At 46.2% G+C, this 12,700-nt stretch overlaps 1 protein-coding gene across 1 annotated transcript in view; it reads right to left on the reverse strand.

The window, feature by feature from the left end:
• Positions 1 to 482: 482 nt before the first annotated feature.
• alk (ALK receptor tyrosine kinase) overlaps positions 483 to 12,700 on the reverse strand; it is a 278,727-nt gene continuing 266,509 nt past the window's right edge. The window contains exons 25-29 of the mRNA XM_030357274.1: positions 10,323 to 10,415; positions 7,683 to 7,784; positions 6,323 to 6,457; positions 4,790 to 4,880; positions 483 to 4,279 (exon numbers count right to left, since the gene is read on the reverse strand). Coding sequence (XP_030213134.1) covers positions 3,119 to 4,279; positions 4,790 to 4,880; positions 6,323 to 6,457; positions 7,683 to 7,784; positions 10,323 to 10,415 — 1,582 coding nt within the window. The 3' untranslated portion in view covers positions 483 to 3,118. The remainder of the gene's footprint in view (positions 4,280 to 4,789; positions 4,881 to 6,322; positions 6,458 to 7,682; positions 7,785 to 10,322; positions 10,416 to 12,700) is intronic.

Below are 12,700 nucleotides of genomic sequence, written 5' to 3' on the forward strand. Positions count from 1 at the left end.
TTTATATAGTAATTTATTCATTTTCGCGAATGTCTTCTGTAGGGCAAATTACAGCTTTTACCAGAGTCATAGTACAATACTTCTTAATTACAACAACTTTTTTTTTTACAGTTTCGGATCAATTTGTTCATTTTTTTTGTTTGTTACACAAAACAATGGAGGTGAGCTGTGAAGGAGAGCACATCATTATGCATGTAACATCGGTGCAGCAAAACGCGGTTTGTTATCCTTTTTTATTAATCTCAAAATTGTGGGGACGACTGGACCGACCATTAACTGTTCACCAATGGGTCCATGAGCGTTATCATTTGTTTTTGTGTATGAAAAACTTGCATCTGAAGTGAAGTTTGAAAAGCAGGTGATGCCTTACCAGAGAAGACGGCACACACACACACACACACACACACACACACACACACACACACACACACACACACACACACACACACACACACACACACACACACACACACACACACACACACACACACACGCACACACACACACACGTCATGAAGGAAAAACGGATACTTGTTGTGCAAGTAAAAAAAAATAGATGTCTTGTTACACAGAAACCATGTGGTGCGGAAATGTGTGACGAGAGGGCATGGCAGAAGAAGCCGGTAACAAAAGCAGTTCATAGTTGGTGTTTCAATGCTCAATGTCTGTGATACTTTTGTTGTTTCAAAACAGTCATTCTTTGTTCAGGATAATGAAAACAATATGCAATTCAAGGAACACGTGGCGCTTGCGTAGCATTTGTAAAAAGAAGCAATTTAAAGTTAACAATTTATTCGGTTATACCCAATACTTCTCTGGTTCCAAAATATGTGAAATAGACCATATCCCAAATCTTTTGTTGTCTTTGTTTTTGTATTTTTTCTCCTTTTATTACATTTTTTTGTAAAAATAATGATTAAAAGTTGAAAACAACGGTTAAATAAGTGTTTTGACTTTAACGTCTGTGTATGAACTGTAAATAAATGTTAATTAATGTTGATGCAAACCTACTCAAGCATATTGTTCCAGGTACTTTTTTTTTAAATCTCTTACAGCTTCTGATCCTCATTGACTTTTGATATTTATTGAATATCTTACATATCCACAAATTGAATCCTCATAGTGCATTACAGAATGTTTCCATAATGCTTCTGACATTCTATGTGCTGTATTATTTATGACCTATTTACCCGCCTTTAATTTGTTTTCCTTTGTTACAAAAGAACAAAAAAAAAAAATATATATATTCAGTTAAGGGGCCTAAATGAAATCAAGCTTATGTAAAGTGAATTTGTTTTAGACCTAGAGAAGCAGATTCATGAATTATTAATAGGGCCTTTTTCCAAATAAATAAACTAATGAATAAATTAACGAGCAGGCTAGTGAACATCAACACACATTTCCCCATCTTTTTTTTCTTGTTATTGTTTCCATAAAAAATGTCTCTGGTATCAGTGTCCAATGCATTGGTATGCTTTGAAAAGTAGTCGGATGGCAAGGTGTTATGCGATATAATGTGAAATCCACAGGGAACTGGATTAGGGACAAGGCTGTTCCCAAGGCAAAGCCTTGGGAACAGACTGGCGCATTTTGCTGCTGGCGGGCATAGCAAGTGCTTAGGCCAATCTCGCCTCTCCGAACAAGTCAAAATAGCATCCTGCCCATCCGTGGTCACACAAAGGACAAAACAGGACATCCGCAGCAGTCCATTAACACATGAGTCTGGGAGATGTAGTGGAGAGCTCCCCGTGTCTTTCTTTGCCACTGCCGCCTTTCCTTTCACGCATTCCACGGCATCGTCTCACGCATTCTTAGTCCATTCAGAGCTAAAAAAATAACATTTTTTACTCTTAAAACTATGCTGTACTCTGCATCATTCGCTTTTCCTAGTGTTTTCAGTACTTTGATGTGCTTTAGCATCCATCAGTGAATGGGGGGGGGGGGGGGGTCAGTATGAAAATGTATTGTCGTCACCTACTATGCTTGTGTACTTGTAGAATAGGATGTGCAAAGTTGTAGAAAAATATCCAACCTCAAATTTTGAAATGTGTACATTACAACATTCACACACCTGTGTTTTAAATTTAAAGTCTTCGGCATAAGTAAAAAATGTGTGGTTTTAGACCTGAACAAATAATCGTATAATCATTTATTTCACTGTCACTACAACTAAAAATATGTATCTATGCATAATTGCTTAATTGGTCACTCCAGAAATACTAAGTGTGAAACTGAAGAACAAGAATGAAGATAAAGTATATATCGTTCAATAGGTAATGATCCATGTGTATACAACTATTTTGTTTGTAAATTTAAACAAATGTGAATTTGTTGCACAAGTACACATTTCAAAGTATTATTCTCACGTCCATATCCAAGTAATAGACCTTTGCAGCATAACTACCTTCAAATGTCTCCCAAGCTTGGGTGAGCTCAGCCCCATATGTTCCTCTGAATTGGCCTTTAGAAAACCTTTATTTTTTATTTTCATTTATCATTACCTTGAGTACTGGCACAAATGTCCTTTCAAATTATGGTGTTGCTTCGTCGTCCGATGTTTACGTCGTATATGCTCATGCCTGAGGAGCATGTAAGGGCAAAGAGCCCAACCTTGTTTGGAGCGCTGACCTTGTAAACATGAACATGAACAACCGACAAAGTGGATTTAAAAGAATCAAAGGACACCGTGTACTGCGGCCATCCGTGATGGTGTATCACAGAGCAAGGGCCACATATGAGGCTAGGCTTAGCTCAGCCCAGGTTTCCGTTGCTCCAAAGCAACCCGTCGAGTGGAATGGTGGGGGGAGTTGTGTATGAACACTTTCTGGAATGTAAGCTAAACGTTTAAAAGCCATTTACATCTGGCGTCACAGCTGGCGGTTAACCCTAGCTAGCTAAACAAATAACGTGGGATCAATGTACGGTAAATCATTTGTGACAATGTTTAGTTGAGTTCACTGTAAAAACCCACCGCAGTCTGTGGCTTCAGAGCAATGCTACATTTGGTTTACATTCCAAAAGGTTTGTGTTTCCATCCTGACCGTGCGGTCCCTTCTGTGCTTCCATACAGGGGCCTTTTTGTTGAGAGTACTAAAAAAAAACAAGGTGACCAATCAGGCTAAAGCACGGTGGCATTGTGCCCCTCCATCCTCGGCAGCCTGGGGTCTTGCACCGTCCCCATGGTTACCAGCAGCGGGCGGCTGTCCTCCGACATGCTTGAGCGACCCATGGTGGAGGAGGAGGTGGTGGTGGTGATGCTGCCCGCCGACGGAGCTGGGGGCTGGAGCAACGTCGGGGGGGGGTTGGCCGTCTCCAAGGGCACCCCCTGCTCCTGGAAGCCGTAGCCGATGTTCCCGCAGGGGAAGCGCCGCAGTCTGTAGAGGGGCACCTGGTGAAGACCGGCCGAGTCCAGGAGCAGGGGCGACTGGGAGGCAGGGGGAGGGGGTGGGGGCAGCAGGGGTCTGCACATCCCCTGCTGCTGCTGCTGCTGCTGCTGCTGCTGCTGCTGCTGCTGGTGGTGGTGGTGGTGAAGCATCTGGAGCTGATGCTGCTGCTGCTGCTGCTGCTGCTGCAGTTGGAGTTGGTGCTGGAACTGCTTGTGTTGGTGCTGGAGCCCCAGGGCGCCAGCCGCCTCCGCCACCGTCCGCCCCACCTGCTCCTGGCCCTCCCCCGGCACCCTGCTGCCCCCGCCGCCCCCCATGAAGCCCTGCCTCTGCTGCTGCTGCTGCTGCTGCTGCTGCTGCTGCTGCTGCTGCTTCCTCTGCTGCTGCTGCAGGAACCAGGAGCCGTAGGTGGGGTTCCACAGGCTGCTGGGCTTGCCGTTGCGGTCCTTCTCTTGTGGCAGCTGGCCCTGGGCGAAGGCCAGGTTGACGTGGCCGCCCTCGCAGACGGGCTGGGCGGCGGCGGAGGAGGAGGTGGAGGAGGCGGAGGAGGAGGTGGAGGCGGCGGTGGTGGTGGTGGCGGCAGAGGAGGGCTGCAGGATCTGGTGCTGGTGCTGCCGCAGGCACAGCGAGGGTTGCTGGGCAGCCAGCTGAGCTTTGGCGTCGGGAGTACCAGGGCCGGCTACGTCCCCTCCACCTGCGCCTCCACCCCTCCGGGTCTCCTCCCCGGGGTAGGAGGGGGGGGGAGGCTGGCCTCCTCCGCTGTGGCCGTCCGGGGTCGGACCGACCACCAGGATGGCCGGCACCGAGGCGTCGTCGGGATTGGCTGCCGCCTGCTCCTCCTCCTCCATCATCGGGCCGTACTCCACCGGCAAGGGCGTGGTCACCACGTCAGGGTCCTGGGAGGGGGGAGGCGGAACCCACAGATTTGACCAACAAAACAACCAGTAAGTATCGGACTACTTTGAATCTGTTTAAACCTGCAGGTTTCCCTATGAGCAGCCTCCAGTGGTATCGGTTGTAGTTAAAGCTATAGCTTCATCACTCCGGTGCAAATTAAAGAGCGAAATGCCCTGGACGGCTTGGAGTAGCGCGTTTTAATGCTTCACAAACTTTGGAGTTTTGATCTTTTTTAAAGGAGCAAATAGATGCGGTAGAAGAGGAACATAGCGCAAGTTAAAATCTGTAAACAAAAATTTATGACCTGGAGCCTTGGCATTACTACTTCAAAAGACGAACATCAGAGCACTCAGAGAGGTCGTCTGAGGGCCAAAGTGACCTGGTGTCCTGTCAACAGGAGGAAGGCCCGACCCGGAGCAGGTCAGAACACTCGTACACACGTTCATGGCACGTTAACTCTGGTTCAAGGGAGCCTGTTTTACACAAGCATCAGGCCTTGCTCAGGTTACCTGTAGGCAGTAGTCGATCCTCTCCAGGATGGTGGAAAAGTTGGGCCTGTCCTCAGGCTGGTGCTGCCAGCTCTGGGTCATGATGCGGTACCTAGGACACACACACACACAGACACACACACACACGCACGCACGCACGCACGCGCACGCACACGCACGCACGCACGCACGCACGCACGCACGCAAACAAACAAACAGAACAGTTCAATTAAACATAATACAATAAATATAACATCCCCCAGCGGTATATGCTTGCACTAATTAAAGTCTCCAATCCCCTCTTTAGAACTAAAAAGGTATGTTTATTAGCTTGTTTCCATCGCTTGCTGGGGGAAATTAACAGCGGCCTCCAACAGGGTGGAGAGCTTTCCTCTGAGAATTAGACTGCGAGTGGAAAACATGGCAAACAAAGCATGGTGATGCATTCAACAGACCTCTTCAATTTATTTATTTATTGCGAGGCTGCCTTTTCAACTACAAGTGATTCCTTTGTGTGCTAATAGCTACGCGTGGAGGGTCCATGTTCACTAAAAGGGGTGGAGTGGGCCAGGGTACGTTTGCAGTTTGTAAAATGATAAGCAAGCATGAAGCATGGGGGGAGGGAGGGAGGGAGCGTGTGTGCGTGCGTCAGGAATGGACTGCAGGGGAATGGACTGCATCGGTAAGCCGGTAAAGTCACAAAGGTGCCAGAGTAGAATATACTGCGCGCACCGCACTGGGTGAAACCATGCCCGGAGAGAGACAAGACGAGAGGGAGATTTGAGCAGAATTTATAGTCTCTGTGGTGCTCCGTGCGTGAAGCTGGCGGTCAGTCCACGAAGGGCCGGGGGATTTATGGTCGTTGTTTCACCGTAACGTCGCTGCGGACGTCAGTTCCCCCGCGGAGCCAGCACATTTCAAAGGTGTGTGTCACGATACAAACCGGCGCAGAAAGAGCGTCGCCGGGGCCGCGATGATGTCATTTCTGGGTAGCGCCGCCGGCCCGTGCAGTTTACCAACAGGAACTTTTATTTTTTTATGTTTTGCTCACCATTAGAAGTAATGAGTATCTATATTTATCTAGAATAGTGCAAGGCCCGTTCAAAACATGCCTGTTTGAAACAAGCCGATTGCTCAGCCTCTTGCGTTGCTACTTGTAGCTTTTTCCAGGAACCATTCATCTGAACGACTTCACACTCAACCATGCACTTCCTTGGGTCCTCAGAAATATACCCGCCAGGTGTGAAGTCGATCGAATGAACGCGTGTTGGGAAGATTGAATAACAGCCATAAAAACATATAGAGCCTCCTGCGATTATACTTTGATTAAATATATATTATATACACAGCAAAGGGCTGCCAGGCATTCGATGAATTTGTCATAAATAAATGAGCATCTGTCATATTGGAAAGTTTATGAGGACAGATTTGACCACATGGGACCTTTATGCTCAAATTCTTATTTTGGAAAGCGAATATAGTGGATGTTTGTGTGTGTGTGTGTGTGTGTCAACCTGTCTGTGCATGCGTGTATGTGTTCAGGACTTCACTTACACTGGACCAGGGCAGTTCTTTGGAGGGTCCATCCGTCCCCCGTTGGTAACGAAGTCCAGGACTTCCTGATTACTACGGCTGGGATAGGGCATGTAACCCAGGGAGAAGATCTCCCACAGGAGGACCCCAAAGGACCTGAGGAGGAAAGGGAGGGAGACTGAACAGTTACTCTGGTAAGTGCACAATGTTGAACACTCAGGTGGTTTAATGATCAACAAATGGAACACACAATAATTGAACAGCAGCCGAATGCCTCCAATCTTTTTTTTTCTTGACGGATGTGGTTCATTCTTCATTAGAAGGTAAAACATTTTATTCTGAATTTCGAAAAGCATTTAAAATCAACTCTTATTTAGTTTTCTGCAAAACAATAAATAGCCGGCTTCTCCCTACTGGCAAGACAATTTCTGAACAAAACATTTTTGGAGAGGCATTTATGTTCATGGGACAATAGGGAGACACCGGATCAGCGAGTACCTAATCACCGTGCTCATCTAAAACGGAGCAAGACACAATGAAAAACACATTGCTCTTTGTGAACAGCAAACACTCCCATCAGAGTCATCGGGGCTGAAAATAGAGATGCAGGCGCTCACTGTGAGACAGATAGGGAGACGATGTGAGAAACAAAGACAGCGGCCCGGGGGTCAATGTGAACGCTGATGAGGACCAGCCCGTCAGATAGAGACCCGTCCAGGGGGATAGGCAGGGAAGAGAAACAGTGATGAGGACGAGATAGGGTGTGTAGGTAGAGACCAGCAGCCAGGGGAGACCGTGGGAAAGAGAGACTAGGGAAGGGAAATAGAGACTGGTATTAGGAAAGAGACCTGTAGTTGAAATGTAAGATGGGAAAGAGAGGCCCGAATTGAAAAGGAAAGAGAGACCAGTAGTGAACAGGAAAGAGAGAGCAGTAGTGAACAGGGAAGAGAGACCAGTAGTAAACAGGAAAGAGAGACCAGTGGTGAAAAGGAAAGAGAGACCAGTGGTGAAAAGGAAAGAGAGACCAGTATTGAAAGGTGAGATTTGAAAGACATTTACAAGACAAGACATTTAATAGAAAATTTGGTGTGAAAGAGACCTGTAGTGAAAAGTAAAGATGTTCACGAGTCCCATAGTGAAAAGGTAAGTAATGAACAAGTCCCATAGTGAAAAGGTAAGTAATGAACAAGTCCCACAGTGAAAAGGTAAGTAGTGAACAAGTCTCACAGTGAAAAGGGAAGTCGTGAACAAGTCTCACAGTGAAAAGGTAAGATGGCAAAGGCCAGTAGTGAAAAGGAAAGTAGTGAATGTGAGACCAGTGGTGCAAAGGTCATTTGTGAACGAGATACCAGTAATGAAAAGGTAAGATGGGCAGACTCACCACGTGTCGGTCTTGGAGGTGAAGATGCCCTCCATGAAGGCTTCCGGTGGCATCCATTTCACCGGAAGCATGGCACGCCCTCCTTTCCTGTAGTAACTGGCCCTGCACCCACGCGCGCACGCGCACACCCACACACACACACACACACACACACGTTCAGATATACATATGCATACATATTCTATACGCGTGCATATGCACATACGGTAATTGAACAAGCAGTGACAGATGTCTAATGCTTAATCTCTGATGGACAGCCTCTACAGAAAAGATCACTGACAATTTACAACGGTGCTATTAAACTGTCCAATATGTCAGCCTACACTTTACAAAATATTTAAATTAACTGACCAAATCGTGGCACTATAGCGCAAAGCAAAATTAGATACGTTAAAATCCATTGGAATTCCAATTGGAAAAGCATATAGTTTCAAGGGAAATAGGACTTAATTTCCCATGGGTTTATTACATTCTTTGCAAACGGTTACTTCTGCTTCTCAACTTCTAGTTAGCCTGCAGTTTTTCCGCATTCTACGTTATAAAACACTAATTATGCAAAAAGTCTAACTAGTTGGTAACCAACTGGGACCCTCAGAATGATTAAAATACGTCAATAATTTCACTAAAGGCCTTATTTGCCCAAGAGGTGTGCAGGTATATCTCAGCAGACATTGGCAGGCACACCGCAATAAAGCTCCCCTTGGGACCTGGAGGCATTAACACACCTGGGTGACATTGAGAGGTGGAAACAAATCGATGGAAGGGACAGATTTTGAAACAAAGCAACAAAACAATAAGGAAAAATAGATAAGGTGAAGAAGGATAGAAAGAAGACAAATGCCTGTTCACAGCCATGTCGCCATGGCAACAACAGCAGCATTCAAAAGTAGAGGCTCCGAGTGAGAGGAAAAAAGAGACACACCACAATTGAGCAAATAATGGCTCTATCTGGCACGCCCGCTTGATATACTGGTTACGATTTTATACTAAACGCAACATTTCAGCATCAACGCTCGTAGAATTCCTTATCTAAAAAGGAGGAGGAAAAAGCAGTGAACACAACTGACAGGCCTTTTATTTTATTAAGCTAGGAGGTAGAAGTATCTGGTTCTCACGCGCAAGATAATCTGCGTTGCTGCTCACGATAAGAGTATGTCTCAAGACATACGTCCCTGACATACATATTATCTATATAGTATATATTTTGTGTGTCTACACATCAAACGGTGGACTTGACTGTTCGATCTGTTGAATGCATTAGACGCGTGCCTGGAAGCGGTTTGCATGGATTCGAGGCCCTACAAAAGGAGAGGAATCAGAAGCAGAAATCTGTGAAATGTCAATACACAATTAGTGAGAATGGGTGAACAACTAAAAAGTATAATCTGAGGTTGAGGGATCATATGATGATGGATGAGTGTGGAGGATTATACTACACAGCTCGAGAACATCAATGATTGCCATCGCAACCGCAGGCAGGATTAAAATAAATGATCTGGTTTTGTTGCAAAGCTGGCAAATGTTGATGCCAAGATGTTTGCCTGCTGCCAAATGCTTTATGAATTCATTAGAGATCAATTTGTTGCAAACGGGCTTCATGAAGTGAGCTAAGTGGACCTAGAAGCGAGAAACTTGTCTCGAAGCCGTCACTGAAATTTTCAGCCTTTGAAAAGGAAGCTACCCTTAAAACAGCACTGACAGGAACCCGCATTCATCATCGACTGTCGAGCACAACACTTTACAGTAATCAGGAGGTGACACACAGAAAAACAAGCCAGAAATGCCTGGCAGCTTCCCAAAACACACCTGGCTGCCCACTCTCTCCTATTTGACTTTGAACAAGAACCGCTCTTAGAGTCGTTCAGGTCTGACACTGAGCACTCACACAGAACTGTGTTGCCTTTTCCCCGAGGCGTAGAACAGTCCCAAAAGAACCATTTCATTTTATTATTTATTTATTTTTGCTCTGTTTTCATGGCCCGAGACAAACAACCGTCCGATCGATGGATGAATCGTTTTTTATATGCATATGGGCTTTATGCGCCACGTTTAGGACCACGCTCACAGCCAGGAGCCAGTGCAAACAGGCCGGGGCCCGAGCCTAGGATTAGACCTGACTTAAACACAGCAGCGCCCATTCACTAACACCGATAACATGCATGTGTGTGTATGTGTGTGTGCTTGTCTTTGCGTAGATGAGCAGTCACCTGAGGTGAATGCAGGTGAGTTAGGTGACTTAGGTTGGTTGGGCATGTGAATTAGTTGCTGTGTGTGTGTGTGTATGTGTGTGTGTGTGTCTGTGTGTGTGTGTGTGTGTGTGCGCGCATGAACAGTATATATGGTATATGTATCGTGAAAGAAGGCAATGGGGTGATAAGGACTTTCATGAACTTCCCCTTTCCCCCCACATAAAAGCCATTCTCTTGGTCCCATGTCTCGTGGGCTGTTCATTCATGCTGGTTAGAGATGGGTGGACGTGGAATAGGCAGGGACAGATAGCAGCAGTATCACACCCTGGAGAGATGAGATACCGCACACACCCCTGTCTCAGCCCGATGATTGAATCACAAAACAGATGTGTGTGAGTAACTGCTGCCTATCCATCCACCGTTGGGCTCCATAGCGAGGCTTTCACCGCACCTGTAAATGTCCCGGGCCATCCCAAAGTCCCCGATCTTGGCCACTCTTCCTAGTCCCTTGCAGGTCAGCAAGCAGTTCCGTGCGGCGATGTCCCTGAAAGGATGGGGGTGAATCGTTACACATATGCATCGTCTGCTGAACTATCTTTACGTCATTTTGAAACCAATCCTAGCGATACTGTGTGTGTGTGTGTGTGTTTGTGTGTGTGTGTGGTAAAAAAGCAAGGGTGTGTGCATAAATGATGTGAAGTTCACAAAAAACATTGAGATGCTTAAAGGGGGCGCATAATCCACTCCATTGTCAGATCTTTCTTTTTTACCTTTGATTTAATTTAATTGACCATGTACACCCCAGGACATAACCCTACCAAAAAACGGGCCTCATGACTGAAGACAAGAAGTGTTGCTAAATTGTTTTATCCAGTTGGAAACTGCAATGAGAGATAATCCTTAGCTCAAGCTAAACTTTGTCATACCTTCCTTGCAATTAAACCAACAAGGTCTACGACGTATCAGAGGTCACAAACATGAAAAGGTATCTTGTCCGTCCCTTGTCGCTAATGTTGTACTATTTACATTCAGCAGGACCTCCATCCTGCTTTCTAAAGAAGCTGATTCAGAGTCAACAACATAAAAACCTTTGCCACTACTGTCAACAATATCATGAGGCAAACACTCAAGTGGAGGTCTTTCCGGGAGTGTTTGCGACATTTGAATAGGCTCCCCTGCGAATCAATAGTGGAATCAAACAGCGTGGCTGCCCCAAGGCAAGCCAGTCAAACCCGCACGCTTGCCTACGCCGCTTCAATGAGTCACTTTCTAAAGAAATATCCGAATGGAACCAAGCGGACCCCATACAGTGGGGCGGGTGTGCTGTGTTAAGATAGAAAGGAGATGGAGAGAGAGTGAGAAAAGAGAAAGAGAGAGAGAGGGTGTGAGAGAGAGAGAGAGAGAGAGGGAGAGGGTGTGAGTGAGAGAGAGAGAGCGAGAAAAGAGAAAAGAGAAAGAGAGAGAGAGAGAGAAGGTGAGAGAGAGAGAGGGTGAGAGAGAGAGGGTGAGAGAGAGAGAGAGAGAGAGAGAGAGACAGAGAGACAGAGAGACAGACGGAGAGAGAGAGAGAGAGAAAAGAGAGAGAGAGAGAGAGAGAGAGAGAGAGACAGAGACAGAGAGACACAGAGACAGGGACAGAGCAGAGACAGATGGAGAGGGAGATGGTAGAGTGAAGGCTGATGATCAAAATGCCTCAATATATAGGTATTTTTTGGTATTCCTTGAGATTGCTCGTTCTTTGTGAAAAGAGCGATTTTTCACACGGCAGGCGCCACTGCTGTCTGGGAAAAAGCAATTGTGGCTCCGATCTGTATTCTGCTGCCGAGGCGGCGAATGCATTACACCTCAAACAAAGCACTAAAGGGAAGAAGAGGCGTTCCTGGGAGGACATTTGTCTTCCATCAAATCACAACGGGAAAGTTTCTTCCCCCCCCTCCCGCCCCCCCCTGCCGGGATGATAAAGTCTCTTTCTGTGACGCCATGTTAAGTGATAAATAAAGTTAAAAATAGCAACAAAAAAAGCAATTAGCCGAGACATGGAATATAAACCTCCACGGGGATTTCTGATGTGGATTCTTATTTTTTGCGTCTTCACTCTCCCTCTCCACTGAGCTCACTCGAGAGCAGACCCAACAGAACTCAAGGGCTGTTGAGTACAGCTGGAAACAGTCCACCAAGACCCACTGCTAGCCTAGTTCTTTCTACACGTTTATATATAAATATATGAAGATTCCAAAAAAAAGAGCCACATTTAAAATAGGCCAACGCTCTTAAATGTTCCTTTGATGAAGCCCCTCTCCGCAAAGTTTCTATGACGACGGCGTGTTGACGATGCTTTGGATTTAATTGCTCATTATCTCGGAGTGCGTGTCGACGCCGCTGGCGCCGCATGCGGCGGTCTCGCTGAGCGCCAGGGAACCCGTAGAGCCGGACGCAACGCACCAAACCGCGCGACGCGTGATCCTCGAGGCTGTGGGGAATAAGTAATGGACGGATAAGCCAGCCGTTTAGTCTGGCTGGGAAGGTTCCTTTGAAAGTTAAAGTCATCACAGGAGCACAAAGGGGCGGAGCTTGTATCCTTTTACGTTTGATGTGGATTTTGGAGCAAACGCCATAACCAAAACCATATTCGTGTATATATATATATATATATATGCTACCATTTCCTCTCTTGTGGGGGTAGCAAAATCCAAGTCCTCCTCATTAAACCCGCAGGGTAGGATCTATGCAAATCGTTTGTTGCTGGTTGTGGAAAACGAAGCCAGCGTTGGAGTCAGCTAGCCTACGAGAGCTCGAGGGAAGGTCGCGACGGCGCCTGCATGCACAGTA

This window comes from Gadus morhua, chromosome 5 (assembly GCF_902167405.1).
Source record: "Gadus morhua chromosome 5, gadMor3.0, whole genome shotgun sequence".
NCBI classification, from domain to species: Eukaryota; Metazoa; Chordata; class Actinopteri; order Gadiformes; family Gadidae; genus Gadus; species Gadus morhua.